The sequence below is a fragment of the Triturus cristatus genome, chromosome 7 (assembly GCF_964204655.1).
Source record: "Triturus cristatus chromosome 7, aTriCri1.1, whole genome shotgun sequence".
Lineage (NCBI taxonomy): Eukaryota > Metazoa > Chordata > Amphibia > Caudata > Salamandridae > Triturus > Triturus cristatus.
The window spans coordinates 64,751,485-64,774,673 of record NC_140590.1 but is presented as its reverse complement, the minus strand read 5'-3'; the positions used below and the strand labels follow the sequence as shown (position 1 = coordinate 64,774,673).

Sequence of the window (23,189 nt, the reverse complement as noted above, 5' to 3'; positions counted from 1 at the left end):
ACCAGCTAGAATTGCATGAGAGGTCAAGATATATCACGACATTCTCGACACACCTCGGGCTATTCAGGTATAGAAGACTGAGCTTCGGAGTGTCATCAGCAGCGGAGATATTCCAAGAGGCAATAAGGCGAATAATACACCACATTCCACATGTCCTAAACTACAGCGATGACATCCTTGTATATGGCGCAACGACTCAAGAATGCGACAAAGCACTAGATCAGGTCTGTCATGCACTCATGGAAGCCAACCTCACACTCAACAGAGACAAGTGTGAATTTCACAAACCGACGCTGAAGTTCTTCGGCCACATATTCTCTGGAAGTGGCATGAAACCAGACCCAGAAAAGGTAGCAGCGCTAAACGACACGCCGAGCCCAGAGAACGTGGGAGATGTACGATCGTTCCTAGGCATGGCCAGCTACTGCTCCAGGTACATACCTGACTACGCCACGTTAAGTTACCCGCTGAGGATGCTCACCAAGCAAGGACAATGTTTCCAATGTTCCATGTTGGAAAGGCGTTCGCCGGAGGGGGGTTCGATACACGTCTTGCCCACCACTTTGACCCACCTCTCCCAAGTAGGCCGACCCAGGCGCGCACACCCTGAGATACACTACGAACAGAGTGACACCACACGTATTCTTTGTAGGACGATAGGTTCTTTTATCGATGATTTCAAGGGATCTTTATGATCCAAGATGCAAGCAGTACAGCAGTGGCACAACGTACCACAAATCGGTCGTGGGGAATGGGGGTAGCGGGACAGTCTTTCAAGATAGTGTCTCTGCGAAATACCCTGCGGAAAGCTCACAATCCTCGAGCTGGAGGGTGTCGGGTCTCTGGGCGATCTCTTACCGAGTCGTCCTCAAGGGGAGCGCCGCGAGTCTCTCAGCAGGCACAAGTGGTCGAAGTTCGGGAGCCGCGATTCCGTCAGCAGGGCTCAGATGGTTCAATAGCTGGGGGCCGCGAGTCACTCAGCAGGCCTAGGTGGTTCAGTGTTCGGGAGCCGCGACCTCGTCCGCAGGGCTCAGATGGTTCAATAGCAAGAGGCCGCGAGTCACTCAGCAGGCCTAGGTGGTTCAGTGTTCCGGAGCCGCGACCTCGTCCGCAGGGCTCAGATGGTTCAATAGCAAGAGGCCGCGAGTCACTCAGCAGGCCCAGGTGACTTCAGCATTCAGGAGCCGCGACAGCGTTTGCAGGCTCGGATGGTTCCAGGTCTTCTCTGCACTCGTTTCTCCGGCACCCCTTGTTATACTCCGCTGGTTCTTTGAAGTCCGGAGTGCTCTCAGAGGGGGGACTGGGGTGACGGAGGGGGTTCGGCGGGATTTCCTGCCGCTCACTTCTTTGGTCTTTTCAGGTGGGTCTGGGAGGGACCCCAGACGCTCGGCAGGGGAGGCGCCTGCTCCCCAGGGGCCTGGTGGCCGATCAAGTCCTCCCGGGGAAGGCGACCCGAGGTGTGACTGGGCTGGCGCCTCTGGGTCTGGCTCGAGGGTTCCCGCTCCCTCGGTTGGACATGCGTGGTAGGGTGTTGAGTCTGTCAGGCCTCTGGCAGGCCCGCGGATCGGGGGTGGCTGGGGCGGCCGGAGTCGGAGATGTCGTGTCTTGAGGGTGGTTGCAGGTTGGCTGGATGATGGGAAGGGCAACGCCGTGAGGCCGGTCTCACATTCCACCCAATGTGAAGGGGCATTCAGAGAGATAAAAAGAACTGTAGAGTCGGCCAAAAATTTGGCTTACTTCAATCCGAAAAAAAAAACAGAGATAACAGTGGACGCCAGCCCCGTAGGACTAGGAGCCATCCTAGCACAATATGAGAGAGAAGAAGATCAGCGACACATAGTGGCGTATGCCAGCAGAAGTCTGACAGACACAGAGAGAGCGTATTCACAGCCAGAAAAAGAAAGCCTGGCCGTCGTCTGGGCCTGTGAACATTTTCATATCTTCATCTTTGGGAAACACTTCACACTAGTGACTGACCATCAGGCACTGACCACGATTTTTGGAAACCCGCGAGCGAAAATGCCACCAAGAATAGAGCGATGGGGCCTCCGTCTCCAGGAATACACCTACACCATCATTCACAAGCCAGGAAAAGCTGCAAACCCCGCAGACTACATGTCCCGGCACCCCATCAGATCGAGCGAATCAGAACAATCAATTGCGGATGAATACATTCACTTCATAGTAGACCAAGCGAGACCTCCAGCCGTTCCACTGGAAGCCATTTGTGAAGCGAAGCAAACTGATGCCACCCTGCAAGAGGTGAAACGTCGGATTCAAACGAACAGCTGGAGACACACGCAAAACAATGAACAAAACGACCAAGAAATGGCGGCATTCAAACATGTCCACGACGAACTGTCAATAGCACCAAATGGGCTTGTGTTACGAGACACCAGAATAGTGATACCACGACAACTCAGACAAGGGGACATCATTTTAGCGCATGAAGGGCACCGGGGCATAGTAACCACAAAAAGAGCACTCCGTGAGAGAGTCTGGTTTCCGACACTAGACATGATGGTAGAGACAACTCTGAACGATTGCCCGCAATGTCAACTGGTGAGCCGTTCGGATCCTCCTGCCCCGCTACAAATGTCTCCACTACCGGAGAGTGTCTGGCAACACATTGCCATTGATTTCTTTGGACCAATAAAATCCGGCTAATATGTCCTGGTCATCATGGATGAATACTCCAGATTCCCTATTGTGCAACTGTGCTCCTCCACGAAAGCATCAAGTACCATACCCATACTGGAGGAGGTCTTTGCCGCATGGGGCATTCCCCTAGTGGTGAAGTCCGATAACGGGCCTCCATTCAACAGTCACGACTTTGCTGCTTTTGCTCAACACCTCAACTTCAAGCACCGCAAGACTACACCATTGTGGCCGCAGGCCAACGGAATGGTCGAACGCTTCATGGCCACCATAAAGAAAGCCATTCAGCAAGCAGAACTCTCTGGCAAGAGCTTTCAGATGGCACTTGACGAGGTACTGCGAGCGTACCGAAACACGCCTCATTCCACCACAGGCAAATGTCCTGCCACTCTCATGCTGGGACGCCCAGTGCTCACCAGGCTACCAATGATGATGATGGCAGCGAACGAACGGTATCCCGACTCTGACCATGAGGAAATGGCAGCCAGAGACAAGATAAAGAAAGAAAAGATGAAGGACAATGCGGATGAACGGCGACGTGCCACGCCCCCTCAAATACAAGAAGGAGACTGGGTGCTGGCACGACAAGAGCAACGGCGGAAGACAGACAGCACGTATCACGAGGTTCCGCTGAAAGTGATACAACAAAAAGGGACAATGATCACTGCAGAGACCGACGGAAGAAGACTCAACAGGAACGTGACGCACTTTAAAAAGTGCGGACCCAACATGAAGGAACTACTGACTGAACTGAAAATAGAGAAGAGAGAACCAGAAAAACTGCCGCACCACAGTCAGGTGTTAATGGAAATGGCTGACGAGAACGAGCGTGGCAACGGCGAACCGCTGGCACGCCCCAGACGGGTCATCACAAAACCGTCTCGCCTTATTGAGCAGCTTTGAAGAGACGGCTGCTGTATTGGCCATATTATTATGTTTCTTTTATTTACATTGGGTGGAGATGTAATGACGTCGATATAGCAGTGCCCAGGACCGAACGGGTCGGGCACTAGGACCGGCCTGAGTGGGGACCAGGACGGGGGAAAGGGAGGAGCAAAGGGCTAGGGACGGGAGTTAGCCATTAGCCCTGCATGAGGAAGGAGCTAATAAAGAAGCTGACCACACATACCCTGTGTCCGTGTCTTTTGTATCCACGGGGATACTACAGGGGGGTCGGTGTTCACTGCGTGCTCATTGACAATGGGGCACTGAAATGAGTAGCATGCTTCCCTGGCGTTGAGAGACTTGCCGAGGGAGGGTCGGGACATCCATAGTCTCCCTGTCCAGAGAAAGACCGGCCCGGAGGCCTTTCTGACATTTCTCCTCCAGCCGAAGGGTGGGCTGGTGTTAGTTAACTCGCCAGACGCCGCACCGCCGCGTTTGCATTAAGATTAATGATGGCAGTGCGTGGTATCGGCAGGACTTTCAGATTGAAAAACTGACTCGTTTATTTTGCGCTCACAACAGTTTATCAGTTGGCCAGGTGCAGTTTGTTTTAATTTACACGTTTGGGTCGCTGCTTTTAAGTGCATTTTTTTTGTTTTTTAACTTGTTTATTAACTATTTTATATGTGCACGGGAGGCCCACACACTTAACCAAATTATTGTGTTTGACTTGCATACAAGATGCAATAATTCGGACTATATTTCCTGTATGGATGGGTGGACAGTCATCAGGGATTGATGGTGATACCACCAAATCACTTTTCATAAATGAATAGCAGTGTATCGTGTTGCACTCCCACTACAACAGAAGTGAATGCAAGGTCCTGTCAAAAGGTAATTAAGAGTTAAAGACAGTAAGATTACAGAAAGACCTCAAAATAATCGTGTTTTCCCAGGAAAAGTAAACAAAAGTTATATCAGAACATTTTTCTTAGTAGTTTGTTTCAGTTTCTTCCTGCTGGATGTGATGTCATTCTTCCCTCACAGCTCTACATGAAAAATACAGTGAACACAAAAAACAACAAAACCAAAGTCGCTTCCTGAATATTGGCTTCAATAACGAACCTTCTATGGATCACTCAAAATCATTCCCTTGATGCAGGTGGATGTATGTGCCAGTATAGCGCCTCCTACTGGGCACAGGTATGAAAACCAACATGGACCCCTCAGCACCTCAACCCAGTGACTGATGACATTGGTGTCACTGAGTGGGCTAGCAGGTACCAGTGGTATTTACTTTGATATAAAATGTATGGTGTAAGAACACTGCATTAAATAGGTTATTCTATATTTGCTTAATTCGAAATACTAAGGTTCAGTGGAAGTTGGCCCCTTGATGGCATGCATGTCTGTGCATTTCTGTGAGACAATTGCTCCAACGTTTGTGCAGACCATCTATAAACATTAGAGGGGCACTCAGCTGGACATTTATCGCTCATGAAATAGGTGTTTCATAAGAGCATACGGTGTAGATATTGGTGTGAAATCACTATCAATGCAGGTATAGGTGTGAGATCAGTATTACAACAGATGTAGGTGTAAAATCACTATTAGTGCAAATATGTGTGAGCTCACTATCACTGCAGATATAGGTGTGAAATCACTATCACTGCAGATATAGGTGTGAGATCAGTATTACAACAGATATAGGTGTAAAATCACTATTAGGGCACATATAGGTGTGAGCTCACCATCACTGCAGATATTGGTGTGAAATCACTATCAATGCAGTTATAGGTGTGAGATCAGTATTACAACAGATATAGGTGTAAAATCACTATCAGTGCAAATATAGGTGTGAGCTCACTATCACTGCAGATATAAGTGTGAAATCACGATCACTGCAGATATAGGTGTGAGATCAGTATTACAACAGATATAGGTGTAAAATCACTATCACTGCAGATATTGTTATGAAATCACTATCACTGCAGATATTGGTATGAAATCACTATCACTGCAGATATGGGTGTGAAATCACTATCACTGCAGATATAGGTGCAAAATCACTATCACTGCAGATACAGGTGGAAGATCTCTATCACTGTAACTATTACTGTGACATCTCCATCACTGCAAATATAGGTATACGATCACTATCGCTGCAGATATACATATGAGATCACCATCACTAGAGAATTGGGTGTGATATCACAATCATTGCAGATATAGGTGTGATATTTTTATCACTGTACATATTAGTGTGAAATCACCATAACTGTAGATATAGGTGTGAGATCACTATCACTGTAGATATAGGTGTAAGATCTCTATCACTGGAGAAATAGGTGTGAGATCACTATCACTGCAGAAATAGGTGTGAGATCACTATCACTGCAGCTATAACTGTGAGATCACTAACACTGTAGATATAGGTCTGAACTCACTATCACTTTAGATATTGGTGTAAGATCTATATCACTGCAGAAATAGGTGTGAGATCACTATCACTGCAGATATAACTGTGAGATCACTAACACTGCAGATATAGGTGTGAACCCACTATCACTTTAGATATTGGTGTAAAATCTCTATCACTGCAGATATAGGTGTCAGATCACTAACACTGTAGATATAGGTGTTGCATCATTATTAATGCAAATATAGATGTAAGATCACCATCACTACAGATATAGGTATGAAATCACTATCACTGCACATATAGGTGAGAGATCTCTATCACTGTAAATATTACTGTGACATCTCCATCACTGCAGATATAGGTATGAGATCAGTATTACAACAGATATAGGTGTCAAATCACTATTAGTGCAAATATAGGTGTGAGCTCACTATCACTGCAGATATAGGTGTGAAATCACTATCAATGCAGGTATAGGTGTGAGATCAGTATTACAACAGATAAAGCTGTAAAATCACTATCACTGCAGATATTGGTATGAAATCACTTTCACTGCAGATATTGGTATGAAATAACTATCACTGCAGATATAGGTGTGGAATCCCTATCACTGCAGATATAGGTGTGAAATCACTATCACTGCAGATATAGGTGTGAAATCACTATCACTGCAGATATAGGTGGAAGATCTCTATCACTGTAACTATTACTGTGACATCTCCATCACTGCAAATATAGGTATAAGATCACTATCACTGCAGATATACATATGAAATCACCATCACTAGAGATCTAGGTGTGATATCACAATTATTGCAGATATAGGTGTGATATTTTTATCACTGTACATATTAGTGTGAAGTCACCATAACTGTAGATATAGGTGTGAGATCACTATCACTGTAGGTATAGGTCTAAGATCTCTATCACTGCAGAAATAGGTGTGAGATCACTATCACTGCAGAAATAGGTGTGAGATCACTATCACTGCAGCTATAACTGTGAGATCACTAACACTGTAGATATAGGTGTGAACTCACTATCACTTTAGATATTGGTGTACGATCTATATCACTGCAGAAATAGGTGTGAGATCACTATCACTGCAGATATAACTGTGAGATCACAAACACTGCAGATATAGGTGTGAACTCACTATCACTTTAGATATTGGTGTAAGATCTCTATCACTGCAGATATAGGTGTGAGATCACTAACACTGCAGATATAGGTGTTGCATCATTATTAATGCAAATATAGATGTAAGATCACCATCACTACAGATATAGGTATGAAATCACTATCACTGCACATATAGGTGAGAGATCTCTATCACTGTAAATATTACTGTTCATTAGAGAGAGGTAAACCGAGCAAAGCAGCTTTCTTTGTTTGTTTGTTGTGTAAATATTACTGTGACATCTCCATCACTGCAGATATTGGTGTGATATCACTGTCACTGCAAATATAGGTATAAGATCACTATCACTGCAGATATAGGTGTGCAATCTCTATCACTGGAGATATTAGTGTAAAATCAGTATCACTACATATACAGGTGTAAGATCACCATTACTTCACATATAGGTGTCAAATCACTATCACTGCACATATAGATGTGAGATCACCATCACTGCAGATATAGGTGTTGTGCATCAGGAGAGGAACAACCCACAGGAGCAGGGAGTATAGACCCAACCACGATAGGTGCCTGTGGAGCTCACTAGGGTGGTGTAGCAGTGGGTGCAAGGCACGTCTAATCACTCAGTGGATTAAAGCACCCATGCTTTCTTCCTTCTCCCTCATATTACTCTCCCCACTCCCCTTTCTTCTGCCTCATGCTACTCTCCTCCTCACTATACTTCATTGCCCTCTTACTATACTCTCCGTCCCAAATCTTAAACACTGCTCTTCTCCTTCTAACGCTATGCGTTAAACTACTACACACATAACAATTACAATTCAACCAACATAGAGGCACAACATATCACATACACTAAAATACAATACCATTAGCAAGAGCAAAGCAAATAGCTTTAACTTAAACAAAGGCGAGACCTATTGCATTTCCAACATTTCTGTGTTTGATTGATGCTTTGTTATTCCCCGTTTCCTGTTCCTCCTATTGTTCGGCAGTCTTCAATCAGCAAGAAAAACAATGAGAGAGAAAGGGTTTTTGTATATGGGGTACTCCTAGTCCCCTGGATCAAACTAAACAAACAATAGAAGGAGTACACCCTCAAAGGTAACTCAATACCTCAGAGATAAGGAGAGGTGCACTGAAAGGAAAGATTTATCCTTTCTTATAGAAGACCCCTCACTCACCAACCTAGTTGGTGACATGCTTCATCATCGGGGTCCCACCCAGATAGCCGAGTGCCATCCGGGTGTGCTGCGACACCTGATTACAGTGGAGCTGGTATTTTTCCTTTTTATGTGGTGCAGGTGCAGGAAATGAATTAAAAATTGGTCAGATTTAACTCTCTATCAAAAATTATTAAATCCTGGAGCAACTGAACAATGTTAAAAATAATCAGGGGATACCATGTGAGGTTAAATTGACCTGAGGTATCGACAAAAAGTGAGGTGGATAAAAATGTGAAGTAGGTCTACATGTTTCAACCTTTAGGGAAAACTATCCAGGTTTTCGACAGGACCGATGTTCCTAACCAGGGCGGTCTACACACGCTAAGGTGTACCCTACATCCCGTTCCCAGCGAAAGTCATTGAGAAAGCCATCAGCAGCCAACTCGCCACATTCATTGAAGAACACAACATCCTCGACTCCTCCCAATCCGGCTTCAGAAAAAAACACAGTACGGAAACCGACCACCTCGCCGCAACAAACAACATCCGCACCCTACTGGACAAAGGAGAAACAGTAGCCCCCATCCTCCTCGACTTTTCAGCGGAGTTTGACACAGTCTCCCACCGCACCCTCATACGCAGACTCTACGACGCAGGAAAACAGGACAAGGCCCTCGACTGGATCTGCTCCTTCCTCTCCGGCAGGACGCAGCGGGTCAGACTCCTCCTTTTCCTCTCAGACCCCACACCTACCACTTGCGGAGTCCCCCAGGGCTCTTCCCTCAGCCCGACGCTCTTCAACGTCTACATGGCTCCGCTCGCAGCCATCGTCAGAACCTACGGACTCAACATTGTGTCATAGTCAGGCGACACCCAACTCATCCTCTCCCTATCCCACGAGCCCAACACCGCCAGATGCAACTTTCGAGAAGGCATGGAAGCCATCGCCAAATGGATGTAAAACAGCTGCCTACAACTAAACACCAACAAAACAGAAGTACTCATCATGGGCCCAAACCCCGATGCCTGGAGTGACACATGGTGGCCCCCCGCTCTCGGAAATCCGCCAACCCCCACGGATAACGCACGCAACCTGGGAATCATCCTGGACTCTGAGCTCAAAATGGACCACCAGCTCAACTCCGTCTCGTCTTCCTGCTTCCTCACCCTCCGCCTCCTTCTTAAGACCTTCAAATGGATCCCCCTCGAACATAGAAAAACCGTCACTCACGCCCTGGTCACCAGCAGACTCGACTACGGCAACGCACTCTACGCCGGAATAAACAAAAACCTAACCCGCAAGCTACAGAACATCCAGGACGCCGCCGCAAGACTGGTCCTCAACCTGCCAAAACACTGCCACATCTCCCAGCACCTGCACACACTCCACTGGCTCCCGGTCGAGGCGAGAATCACCTTTAAGATACTCACCCACGCACACGAGGCCCTCCACAGCACCGGCCCAGCATTCCTGAACAGCCGACTCAATTTCCACGCATCCCAAAGGACCCTACGATCAGCCCAGCTCTCCTACACCGTGGTCCCCCGCACCAGAAAGACCAGATCGGGAAGCCGCTCCTTCTCCTTCCTCGCGGCCAAAGCATGGAACGCCCTCATGCTCCACCTTAGACAGACAACAACGATCCCCATCTTCGCAAGACACCTAAAAACCTGGCTCTTCGACAGACCCCCTCCTTGATGGAATGGAATCTGCACGTGACCCCCACCACCCCTAGCGCCTTGAGACCCTTACTGGCGAGTAGTCGCGCTTTGACTAAACCCTGATTGATAATGCTGCCTGGCAGCAATTTGCAGACATTCATTTTGCCCACTCTGTAATATAATCAAGGGTTACTCGCAATATAAAATTGTCACTATTCTTCAAACTACAGTTTTGTGTGGAAATCTCTACCTTTATCTAGGGCAACACGCCATCACCTATTGCAAATGCCTAGTCACATAGCTGTTCACCTTAACAAGAGATCAGTGCACGCGAAAGTAGGTGGCCACTTGCATCAGGAGAAAAGAAATCAATTTAAAACAGAAATGTTTTTAAACTTCTTAGAAAAGGAGAATTTGTTTTCTTTCCAAATTTCTAAGATGTTTGCTCACATTATGCTTTACATTTTTATCCAGCTTTTTTCACATTTTGCTCCTTGGTCTCTGTTGGACTTGGCCCTTTTCCCTGAATTTTTTCGCTTTTTTTGGGAAACAACGTGTTATGTGGAAGCATGTTAAATGCAAATGTTGGATGCTGCGAAATGGTGTGTGCAGACTGAGTTTCCCTACTTAGACATGTAACTTTTAAAATGGATGCCAGGGTTGTGTGGTTGTGCCGCCTGACTGAGCTGGGTTACCAGTCTAGTTGTTATTTCCCAGCAACCCCAGATTTTGGAGGGAAGCCTGGCACCCAGGGTGCTCTACCCCTCCCCCTAGGCCAGTTAGAACCAGTTTCCCCAGACGCTTCTAGAAGCTTCTGGCACTGTCTGGTAGGTGGGGTGAGGGGCGTATAAAGAGCGGAGCTCGATTGCCATGTGCTCAGTCAGAGCGTGGACCTGAGAGAGAGGGGACCTGCTGCCAGGGGTTACCACCACGTGGGCCTGTGTGCTGGGCCCTGAGCTTATCTGCACCCCTCTGCTGTCCACAGGGCGAGGGAGAGCCATAGCTGGGGCGACGCTGACCTGGGGGAACCTATGCAGGAGACTTAGGCGGTAGGGCCTAGTCAGGGACCTATACCACTGGGAGTGACAGGGCTTTGGTGCTGCTTTCCAAGCTGTGTGAGGAACACTGGACTAGCCCGCTGATCTGGCCTGGCGGGAGGGGAACCTAGGGACGACCTGCAGAGACTGACTAATCTGCCTTCAGCCACCAACTCAACCCCCCCCCCTCAAGAAACCCTCAACCAAGGGCGCAGAAACCAGCAAGCGCCTCGTGGGACCCTGACCGCATGCCCTGCGCAAGGTGAGCGCTATATTTGGTGGGCGCTACGCTGGAGTGACTGTGTCCTGCCTGCTACCTAGCGCTTGGTGTGGGTGGCGCTACGTGCTGAGTGCCCCCGGAGAGGAAGAGCACTACCTTTGGCCCTAAAGCTGGTGGGGCTGCCTAGCACCTGGGAAGCGCTATACTTGAAGACCCAGCGGCGCTGTGTGGCCAGGACGAGCTGTTCTATTTGCAAGCGCCGCGGGAGCTAACCCCACGTCATGGCGACGCTCTGCGCATTGTGAAAGTAAGCGGGTGCCCACCCAGCGGGTGTATTGCCAATACCAGCGGGAGCCTACCCCGCGCTTTACGACTGCCCGGAATCACCACCGCCGCCGCCTGGGGTGCGGACGAGGAGCGGGCCGCCGCTCTGCCTGCGGCGACCCGGAAGTGGAAGTAGTGATCCGAGAGCCAGGCGGGAGCCTACCCCACGCTGGCGTCGCCCCCAAGACTCGACAGAGACTTCACTCCATGGTGGGGGGCTCTCCGGAGGCGGAGGAGAGCCCCGAGTGCTGCCGGAGTCCGGGCGGGGCTCTCGCATGTGAGGAGAGCCCCGCGAGCCTCGCGTAGAAGTCCCAGGAGGGGGCCCGGGTGAAGGACGGGGAGCCACCGGGAAGATGCTGCTGCCTGTGGGGCTCTCCGTGCGCTGATGAGAGCCCCGGGTGCCGCTGAAGTCGTCTGGAGCCTCGTGGGCTCCGTGCTGCATCCCCGGGTCCCAGGAGGGGGCCTGGGCGAAGCCGAGGAAGGTGCTGTCATTGGCAGGGCTCCCCGAGAACGGAGGAGAGCCCTGCATGCGTGGAGAACCTGCCGGAGCCCTCCAGTGAAGGCGAGAGAAGCCCCAGGCTGCTGGTGAATGAGGGCCTCCGTGGGGGACTGTGTTTGGGGGACGGGGTAGCGGGGCACAGTGTCGGTGCCCACCCCCGTTTACCTTTCCCGGAGACACCGGGAGTGTCCGTGCAGGCCCGGTTTCTTCAGCTGCCCCGACTGGCAGTGGGCAGCTGCAACGCGCCGCCATAATTCCGTGGGGCTCTCCTACAGACAGGGCCACAGGGCCCCAGGGGCTACACAGCGACGCCGCAGTGGCGGGTCGCTGCAACGATTGAGGCATTTTTTTGAGCCCCGGGCCCCATCCCAGTGTTGTTTTGGGGGCTCTAACGTGACTGTGCTGACCTGATTTGACACCACTGCCCCGCCGGACAGTGGGCAGTGGCAATGGCGACAGCACGAGACTGACCTGCCACCTGGAGCCGGGTTATTTGTGAAGCCAGGTTGTGCCTCTGCCCCAGGATAATGCCCCCTTGGCTCACAGGTTTCGGCCCATGGTGATAGTGATGATTATGCCTAATGTGCAGGCCTAAGATCTCGTTACGCCTGGTGAGATGCATCTTGTTTTTATGCAATGCTGTGGTTATCCTATGCCTAATGCGTTTATCCTAATGTTGTGCCCCATGCTCCCAGGTCACTGTCTAAGGCTTTTACCCTTATCGCAATGGGGCGGAGGTTACGCATCATGTACCTAGGCGTTATGGACCTATGCTGTTGGTGTTCTGCCTCATGAGTTCTGCCTAATGGAATTCTCTTACAGCTTTCCGGCCTCAGGGGTCACTCATATTGTTGATGCATATGGTGAGGCTATGATGTTTTATTGCAGGTGTTCCGGACTAACGCCTAATGTTATGCCCTGATGTGTTTTATTGCAGGATTGAGGCCGATGGACTGTACCTTTATTCCTCGCGTACATTTATTCTATCTGTATGTCGTAATGGTTCCGGCAGGGGCCCGATTGGCCCTGCCATGTATATAATTCCCCCATGTAAATTTTGACCGGGCGCCAGTTGGCGCAGTATAGAGATTACTAAAAATACCTTGTGTTTCTATAATACAACAGTTATTCTTACACAAACCTGTGTAGCGTCTCTTTTTGTAGTGTGCCTGGTGTGTCGCCTGTGTGTACTGCGTGGATGCTTTACACATTTCCTCCAGAGTTTGGCCCATCCGCTCTGCACCACGCTACCCATTTCCAACAGTCTCCATATGATAGTTACTGTCACTGAAATTGCTCGGTGTGTTGCATTCACTTGTATATGATAATGTAAGAGGTCACTGTACATTGCACTGTTTGTATATTGAATTGTGCTCTCAGCATCAAGTAGGACAGTGTAAATAATCCATGACTGTATATTGTGTGCGGCTGTCAGAGTGCATGGGGTCACTGTGCACTGACCTTGCCAGGAGCTCATGTGTGTTCCACTCATACATTTAATAATGCACACAAAATAGGAATATTTCACTTCCTTCTTTTGTTTTATTTCCCAAACAGTATCTCACCTTCAGGAGTTCCCACGCCGGCGCCTCACACTTCTTTTCTATATCCGTTATCAGAGCATTGAGAGAGGTGATTTGATTGGACAGTTTGGTGATATTTGCATTTTCTACCATGGTAATTTTCTTCTCCATCTCCTCCAGTCTCCCGTGCAGGGTTTGCTCATTTTCTTTCAGGAGTCGCCGCAGTTTTTCAATCTCAGATTCAAGTTTCTTCTTCTCAGTTCTTAGCTTGTTCTGTCAGAAGCAAAGAAAAGCTGGTTAGATCTTATCTTCCTATAGGCCGTCCTGAGAGTGGGGGTCCTGGAGGAGAGTGGAGGGGTCGCTTATTGTGATTGTCATCACCTTGCACAAAGGGTTTGTCTGAGAGACATCCAAAAAATGACCTTTGAAAGAGAATTTAGAATTTTCACAGCCTGGTGGGCAGAACATTTGTACTTTATTAAGGAAACGGAGGCTAAGATTATGCAAATCTCCTTTATTGCCAGCTCTCAGCAGCAACAATCGAAGAATATAGAACTTCAATAACATTCTAAAAGGCTATAAAGTTCCCCCGCACGCAGTGTTCTCGCTTTTTGGGCGTTGCGAACAAGATAGTTTCTAAGATCCATAACTTTCAATCAAAAAACTTAATCACTTCTTACTCTGGAAAAGAAAAACCCAATACAAAATCAATAACTTTTCTCCATTCCAATGTGGAGAGATAATCTTAGCCTCCGTGTCTTCAATAAAATCCAGATTTTCTGCCCACCAGGCTGTGAAAAATCTAAATTTTATGGCATGACACAGAGGATAGCATTATGTAAGTTTAAAGTGCATTTGATACATTGTCAATAGCGCTTGCAACAGGTCTAAAATAGCAACTTTTAAACATACTTTTAATGGACCAATCCGCAGCCCCAAGGATATTTCCCGGGAAGAGAGGTTTGGAGGCTTAAGGGAGTGTACACCCAGCATAGTAATGTCTACACCTGCTTCTTTCATTACTTACTTCACCCATCTTGCTATTGTTGGGGGGGAAACTGCTCTATGAGGAGATTTATAGGATATTAGCAATTGTTCTGTATTTCCTCTCATACTCACAGTCCTTCTCTCATATTCCAAGAAGCATTTCACTACACAAACTCTTGCATTCTGTGTAAAGAAGGGGTAGTAAACAGAAGTTGACATGGTCTGGTTGGTAGGCCCTGCTGGTGATGTCTAAGGCATTTACGTCTGAGGTCCATCTAAAAGATACCAGGCATAGCAAGACAGTGAGTTTATAAGAGATACGTTTTGGGGATAGCCCATAACTCTCTCCCCAACATATTAAAACCTGTAGGACATCTCTAATGTCCCATAATGCAGGATATTTTGCAGAAGGTGGGTTTAGTACCCACATACTTCGCATAAATGTTTTAGTCAGTACGTTTTGTCCCACAGAGACTCCGTCTACAAGGCAGTGACATGCTGCAAAAGCTGATCTGCAAACATTAATGTAGGAGAGTAGGATCTGCTTCACATGGATACCCCCACTTTTTGCTGGTGTTTCACTGTTTTTCGACCTTAGTCTGGCTGTGGCACTGCTAATCAGGACAACAGCCTAGCTGCTTCCTCTCTAAAATGGTTTGCATGTACATTAGGTACATATCTAATTGGATTCTGGAGTGCCTTATAAGCCCCTAGTATATGGTATACTATGTACCTAAGGCATAGGTACCTCAGAGGCCTACTAGGGGCTGCAGCATGTATTATGCCACTCCTGGGAAGCACTCTAAAATGGCACCACAGGTCTGCTACTGCAGCCTGGGTAAGGGTGTGCTTGCACCCCTTACTGTGGTATAGGCTACCTATATCACTACCATTATACAGACACATATAAACCTATAAGCCACTCCTATGGCAGGCCTTGACAAGACAATCCTGAAGGCAGAGAGCTTGGTTTTGTGTGAGAGGGTGCCCAAGCATGAGCTGAGCCCCTCTACAGCTTTCTGAAATACTTCCTTATGGCTGTTCTGTGATACAGCCATACCATATACTCTTAAGTGCATTATAACCTTGCAGTAAATGCTAACTTTGGAATGGCTGCATCAAAACATGTCGTTTTGGTGTCAAACGCTTTGGAATTTCTGGCAGCGGGTGTAGCATTCCACCCTTCTAGAGGGAGAGACATGTTCCAACTGGCTAAACCCGGTAGGACTTTCCTGAGCCCTGGCCTCACAAAATGGATGCCTCTGCCACAGACACGGGTTTGGCCTCCTGCTGCTGACTGAAACTCCGGCAGGGGAGGCCTGGACAATAGGTTTCCTGTCGAAGGGAGGATTCCCCACATCCCCAGACAGGCAGATGTGTTTTGGGGCTGGGCGGGAGCACTCTCTGGTGCTTTGAAGTCCTGCACTGGGGGCACACTTGGTGTCCCTGTGCATAGTCCAGTTCAAACCGGTTGCAGGGGCTGCCCCTGCTCTGGCGCGAAACTGGACAAAGGAAATGGGTGTAACCACCCCTCTTTCCAAGCCCACCCATAGGTGGGGCCTTCGAATGAGTCCATCCCCTAAACTTAATGTAAGTATAGGAATCCAGTCCCTAGGACTTTAGATTACCCTAGACTAAACTCTGCAACATATATCCTGGACCTTCGACTTTCTATCACGACTAGAAGATGGAAGAAATCTCCCTTGTGGTCAATGAGTGACTCCAAAGAAGCAACTGACCGGTCTGCATCACTGAAGCTCCCGCCAGCCGCCGAAGTCTTCGCATCACCAGAGGTGAATTTCCAGACTTCCCTGAGGCTACCCTGAGTCCACAGCAAAGCTGAGGCCCGTGGCTATCGTGGGTGACGTGGAACAGTGACCCCTGGACACCGTGATCTTTTGCAGCAACAGCATCTTCCTGGGCTTCCTCAAAGTTGTGCTTTGGGCTCTGAGTAGCCCCAGCCTTGAGCACCTCCTGCACTGAAGATTGCTGGCCTCCACTCCACGAGTGACCCGCGGGCCAGTTTCAAGTGCGACCGCTCGAGGGTCCTTCGCGATCACTAGCCCGTTGGCTAGCCGGTCCCCACGAAGGCAACTCCTTTTCTAAAGGGGCTTTTCTGGTTGCTCTAGATGTGCCCTGATTTACCCTCACTGGGTGAGTCCCTCAGACCTTGCTGGTCTGCACCGAAGTCCTTTCTATGAATTCCAGTGACTTGCCGTTGCCAAGGCTTGTTGGGTTCAATCTGGTCGCCGACACCGGAGCACTCGACAGACTTCATGGGACAGCTCGAATCCGGCTCGTGGACTTCGTCGACGCCTCCTGGACCTCGTGGCTGAAGAGTCAAGACACCCATCAACTCACCTGAAGCACCCGACATCTGTGGCCATTGATCCATCCTGCCCTTGGTCACTGGCTAGTGACCCAGACTCTGTCCCCTCTGCTTTCAGGTTCCTTCCATCCTAGATCCAGGCTTGGATCTCTTCAGACACTTCTCCTCTTCACAGCAGCAGCAGTTCTTTGCAGGCTTCCATTGAAATCGACGACGCGACCCGACACCAAAAGACACCTATGCACCCGGCTTCCCGGGGTGAGGTAACTCGAGTACTCCAGTGCTCCCGTGGGTGCTGGCCCTAGAACTTCCTAAGTCCAAAAGGGTTTGGTCCTGACTCGATTAGAAGTTTCCCTAATCTTTAAATTTCCAACCGCGACATTGCCCATAGAAGATAACGGGAACCCGCGGTTGTGTTTACACACTGTATACAGTCCCCATGGGTCCCCTGTGTCACTACCTGGGGTGGTTCCTTGGGGTCCCAGCGATTCTACAGGCTCTAGGCCTTGTGTCTAGTTCAGTCCTGGTTCTTATACCACTTTTTTGTTAAATGTTTAGGTACACCCCTAGGGCCCAAATGTGTTTTTGTGCTATTACTGATAATTGCTGACTTGTAAACTAAGTACTTCGAACTCCAGTCTCATAAAGAGACTAGAGTGGTGTGTTTTATCTTAAATACATATATTTTGAATATATACCTGGTGTGGTTGTCTTTTCATTTGATCATTCAATAGATTACAGACTGGTAAAACAAGCTGCTTTACATTCCTTCAAGACTGAGCCTGAAGGCTGCTCTCCATAGCTACCACTAGGATAGCTTTCAATAAAGGTTGCCTTTAACCTATCACCATAAGGGGTTGTTTGGACTGATACAAGGTGCCCACTAGAACTAGTGGACAGCATATATCAGGCCACCTTCTCACAATTAACTGTTCTATAAGAGAGTCCTGAAGTGAATAAATCCAATAAATAATTAACTACATGTAGTAAATCAGTTGAAACGGGATTGTAGTTCCTTCAAAGGAACAAACCCATTCCTCCCAATCAGTCTATATGCTTTCCTTGTGGCAGGCGCCCATGACTCGGATATGAGTCTAAAAAGCGTCTGCCGAAAGGCCTAGGATCTTCCATTGTCTCCTGAAATCCTCCAGGCCATCAGCGTCAGATGTCCCTGCTCTACAAGAGGATGTGACTCTCCGTATGTCTGGGCCTGTAATTACTTCCTTGAAAGTTTGAATTAAGATTGGTAAACCTATGCTCATTTCTAGTAGAATTGAGAACCATGCCTGTAACCTCCAAAGCGGTGTTATCACTACTGTGACCTCCATGTTCCTGCAAAGGTGCAACAGTAGCTTAGGTAGTAGTAGTAGGTCTTGGTAGCATAACAAAAGGAGGGAAAGCATAAGGTGCTAGGCCCTGCCAATTCGGAAGGAAGGCATCCACCCTGAGGGTCTGGTATACTGCTGAAAAACGTCGACAGTTGAGTGTTCAATCTGTCCGCCAAGAGGTCCACCCGAAGGGTCCCCATATCGACTGGCAACTGAGGAAAATGTCCTTGTTCAACCTCCTATTGATAGAGTCTCTGAAATTCTGGGAGAACCAATGCGCAACACTGTTTCTCTATCCTGGGATATGCTCCGCTGCTACTGACATGCCTGCCCTTGCTCAGACAGTAACTCCAGAAGACCTTGGCTAAATCTGCAAGACCCTTGGAGTGAGGGCCCCCCATTTTGTTGATGTATCTGACCGCAGATACGTTGTCCATGCACAACATTACAGAACACTTCATTGAGTCTTTGGTGAAGCAGCAAATTGCAAATTAACCTGCCAGTAATTCCAAGCAGTTGATGTGCAACTCCTTCTCCTGATCTGTCCAGCGTCCCCCTGCTGATGAGTCGCCACATCTTGCACCCCATCCCTCAAAACTCGCGTCTGATTCTATCACTATCTCCGGATCTTCCCCAAAAATGGCTCTGCCATTCCATGCTTCTTCATTCCTCAGCCACCAACGTAGTTCCTTCTTTGAATCCAGGTACAGAGACAGCATTTGAGAATAAGATTGACATGCTCTTGATGCTTTGGCTTTGAGTCTTTGGAGTGCACGGTAGATTGCTCATCTTGTTGAGGACAGAAGGCCTAGGATCCTTGCTAGAGCCCACAAGGGGAGTTTCTTCCTCCCTAAGAGATTCCTCAATTCGTTGTAAAGTTTCCTTAACGTTTCCGCTGGCAATTTCAATTCTGCCCTTATTATGTTCATGACAAAACCCAAGAACTGCATTTCCTGGTTTGGTACCATGCAAGATTTTTTCCTGTTTATGACAAAACCCAGGTGTTCTAGTAGGCTCATTGTAAGTTCTATGTGGCGTGAGACCACTTATGTGGACTGTGCCATTATCAGGATATTGTCTAAGTAAACTATTAGTCTCACCCCTCTCGCCCTTAGCTATGGGACGAAGAGCCTTGGTGAAACACCAAGGGAATGAAGAAAGTCCGTAAGGGAGACTGCACAATTGCCATAGTCCACCCATTCAGATGAATTGGAAAAACGTTTGCTGTGGAGTCCAAATTGGTATGGTCAGGTATGTATCCTTTAGATTAACCGAGTTAGCCAATCCCCTTTCCTTAGCACATCTCTAAGGAGGTGCATCCCTTCCATTTTGAAATTGTGGTAGACCACCCATTCGTTCAACTCTTTTAGATTCATCACTGGTCTCATCCCTTTGTCTTTCTTCTCCACTAGAAAGATATTGCTGATAAAACCTGACTCCGTTCCCTCTTGTTTTGCCTCTTTGGTCAATAAATCCTCTACTTCTTGTGTTACTAAAATAGAATTTTCTTGTGAGAATATCAGTTCTGGGGGAATTTTCCTTTGTAATGGTGCATCTGTAAATTCGATCATGTATCCCTTCACTGAGTCTAGGACCAAAGGGTCCTGATTCACAAAATTTAAGTTTCCACATTTATAGGGGTATCCGAAAGGTCTTTCATAGTTCTTACCTACTGAAAAGCCTCTTTGTCTCCGCTCACTTCTGAAGCCTCTCCCGTGAAGTATTTGTTTCTGGGGGTATAAATGACGAATGTGGATCAAAGTGTGGGTGCGCAAATCTTGCGCCATGTCCCAGGTAGGGTCTTGAAGAGCTTAGGCCACGGCCAACGAACAGACCCCCTGTTCTCCCGGCCCTGCCAAAAACCCTATCCTGTAAGACTTTCTTGATCTCTTTCTAGGACTTCTGAATCGAGCTAAATGCTCCCATGTACTTAGCCATGTCCCTGATAAAATTGTTCCCAAAAAGTAGACCCTGGGAGGCAGCTACTCCTCCGCTAGTGGCCAGTTTGCCCAATTTGGGATCTATTTTTACAAATATGCTTTTTCTTCCCACATTTGAGAGTGCAGTATTTGCGTTCCCCAGGAGGCAGATGGCTCTTTGTGCCCATTGGCACAATTCCTTGGGGTCAATGAGGGTGTCTTCAAGATAAGCCACTTCACCCATCTTAAACGTTTTTGTGAGTGGGTCAGTAATATCAAGTAGACAGTCTAGGCAGGACTTGAGGCCTTTATCGATACCTTTCCTAGGGCCTTTTCCTCCCTTGACGCTTAGAGCCACCACCTTTGCGTCTAACTCTGAGATAGACCCAACTTTATCCGGGAGGGCGGGGCGTGGGCATTCGGATCTAAGATAGGGCCTGACCTCTTTTGGGATTTCCTTCCTAAGCCAAAAGGTGAGGTACTCGGCAAAATGCCGCGACGGAGCCAACTCTGGAGACAAAGGGTGTTTGATGAGGAGCGGGTCAAACATAATCACTCCGAATGGGTCAACAATGGCCATTTTTGACCCGGAGGCCTTTGATGACTCGTCAGTTGTACCCATATTCCTCACCTCTATCTCCTCAATATCCATATAAAAAACAAAGGAACAGGATAGGTTAATTTCATCCTCCAATGTTTCATCGCAATCGATGGGAATAGGTACTTCTGGGCCTTTTTCTTGCCCATCTGCAGTGCCCGAGGCACCAACATTGTCACCGCCAAAGCGAATAATAATTTCTTTTGAGGGTTTGGGCTTTTTTACACCCTTTGGCAGGATTTCCCCTGCAGCCCCTTTCCCTGGGCCTTACTCACCCCATCTCCCCCTTCAGGGTGTCCTGGGACAGCAACTGGCCAACCCCTCTTGAAGAGAACCTTCACTTTTTTATTAATTATGTCATCCAGTGTCCCATTACCTTATCCAGTCCTTATTTAGAAGTTTTTCCAGTCTATGCTCCATAGTATTCTCTGAAGGTGCAAGGGACATGGCAGAAGGTAAATATTATTTAAGATTACTGGGCTCAGTGTAAGGAAACAGCTGCTTTGGCAGTTCGTTGGACTGCAACTGCCAGAATTCAAGCAGTTGGCCCAATCAGTTCAAATGGCCACTGTTGTGTCTTTACTAAGGTGTCCCAATCTCCTAAAATTACACCGGCGTGTACAGAGTGTGGCTGACCATCTCTTAAGGGTCTTTCCTCTAACTGTGTGGTTCTTTCTTTATTGTTGTGCCCCAGACTATCTCTTTTTTTCTGTTGTTATTTATTAAACTGTGCGATGACTGTGCATCGCACCGCTGCCTTTATTTACATGGCCTTGCAGTCGCTGAGGGAAAAGGAGGGCTGTCGGCATCTTTGTTAAGTAGACAGACTCTCTTACGTGACCGCGTCCGTGAGATGACTCCACTGGACTGCTGCTGATGGGTGAGTCACCGCGTGCGCAGCGCGACGGCCTCAGTGGGAGGTGTCCTTCGCAAGCCGGTCTTTTTTTTTTTTTCTTTCAAGAAGCTCCCGCTATTATGGCAGCGGGATGCGGGCTCACACTTTTCAAAGAAAGCTGGCCTGCAGCAACAAGTGGCATGGAGTCGGACTTTGAAAGAAAACACTAGTCCACAGCAAGGGAGTATTTCTTGGTCTTAAGGAGCCGAGGGAAACGCCGAAAAGATGTGTCGGGTACCGAGATAGTAGGACCTCCGACCCGACGCTGTAAGAGAGGGGAAGTTAAATATAAAAAAACAACCACCCTCCTTCCTAGGGTTAGGAAAAGACATTGGGAGACATGGGAAGTTACACAATAACCTGGTTGAGCGTGTTAGTACCAGGGTAGAAGATGGATATTATTCTTATTTTCTATAGAGGAGGGTGGTATATTTCAAGGTAAAATAACTCAATAAGGCACCGATTATGATATGCTCTGTAAAGCCTCTGACCTTTGGTCGGAGCCTTTAGGGCCGCATCGTAATGGGCCATTCGGTTTACTTTCCTAATTAAGATGAAATATAAGATATAGGCAGTCGGAAAGTAAACTGGACGGTCATTCCGGCTTGCTTCCAACGGGCTCTGAGAGCCCGTCTGCCATTCAGCAGTCGGCCTGTAATCTCAAGGGCCATATCAAAAATATGTTTGGGGCCCCCAGCAGGGCCCCCTTTGGTGCACAGCCTCCAGTTGGAGTCCTTGGGGGTGCCTATGGTGCCCCCCTGATGATCCCTGCACCTTGTGGCAAGCACATTGAGGTGCCTGCCACTGGGTGCAGGGATGAACCGTACCTCCAATTTTACTATGGGAGCATGCATTACGGCCGGTTTACAGCTGGAATGCATGCTCCTATAGTGGAATATAGGCATGCGACAGAACAGTGTTCGGTCGCATCCTAATGAGGCGTTAGGGACCGGCAACATCAAAATTAGCCCTAAGTATTAGTACTATAAAGGCTGTACTTATTTTGTGAGCAGAAGCAACAACGAAAGGGAGAACACTGCATGCGGCGGGACTTTATAGCCTATTAAAATGTTATTGAAGTTCTATATTCTTCAATTGTTGCTGCCGTGAGCTGGCAATAAAGGAGATTTGCATGATGTTAGCCTCTGTGTCACGCCATAAAATTCAACTAAAGCAGTTTCAAAGCTTTAGCGGGTGGATCTGGTTCCTCTGTCTGCAAAATGGGTACAATAAAGTAGGATCCAATTCACCTTAGGAGAAACACTTCATGAAACTGTGGGAGGGTTTATCAGATACCATGAAAGGTTTATGGCAGTGACACCCTTGTTAAATGTATCTCTACAGACACTCCCTGCTGAATACTTTAATATCACGACCAATGGCAGTGTCAGAGTGGTGATAAATGTGCACCACTGCTGAAGGGGCTTCCACGTTACAGGCCTGCCCCTTCTCCCATCCTGAGGCAGGGTTAAGTGCGCCAGTTATCCTGGGACATTCCAGTCAGCTGTGGCCTATCCCTGTAAGAAAGGTCTAATGAAGGCATAAAAACTGACGCGTCAAACTAAGGCCGATTAATAAGAATGTTGCAGGAAAACC

At 48.0% G+C, this 23,189-nt stretch overlaps 1 protein-coding gene across 2 annotated transcripts in view; it reads right to left on the bottom strand.

Moving 5' to 3' along the window:
* The window catches only part of LOC146808823 (E3 ubiquitin-protein ligase TRIM39-like), a 132,883-nt gene that overhangs the window by 93,540 nt on the left and 16,154 nt on the right, over positions 1-23,189 (bottom strand). For both annotated transcript variants that reach the window (XR_014966265.1, XM_085615646.1), the window contains exon 3: positions 13,580-13,810. Coding sequence is in view for 1 of the 2 variants with exons in the window: in XM_085615646.1 (XP_085471772.1) it covers positions 13,580-13,810 (231 nt within the window). In the remaining variant the exon portion in view is untranslated. The remainder of the gene's footprint in view (positions 1-13,579; positions 13,811-23,189) is intronic.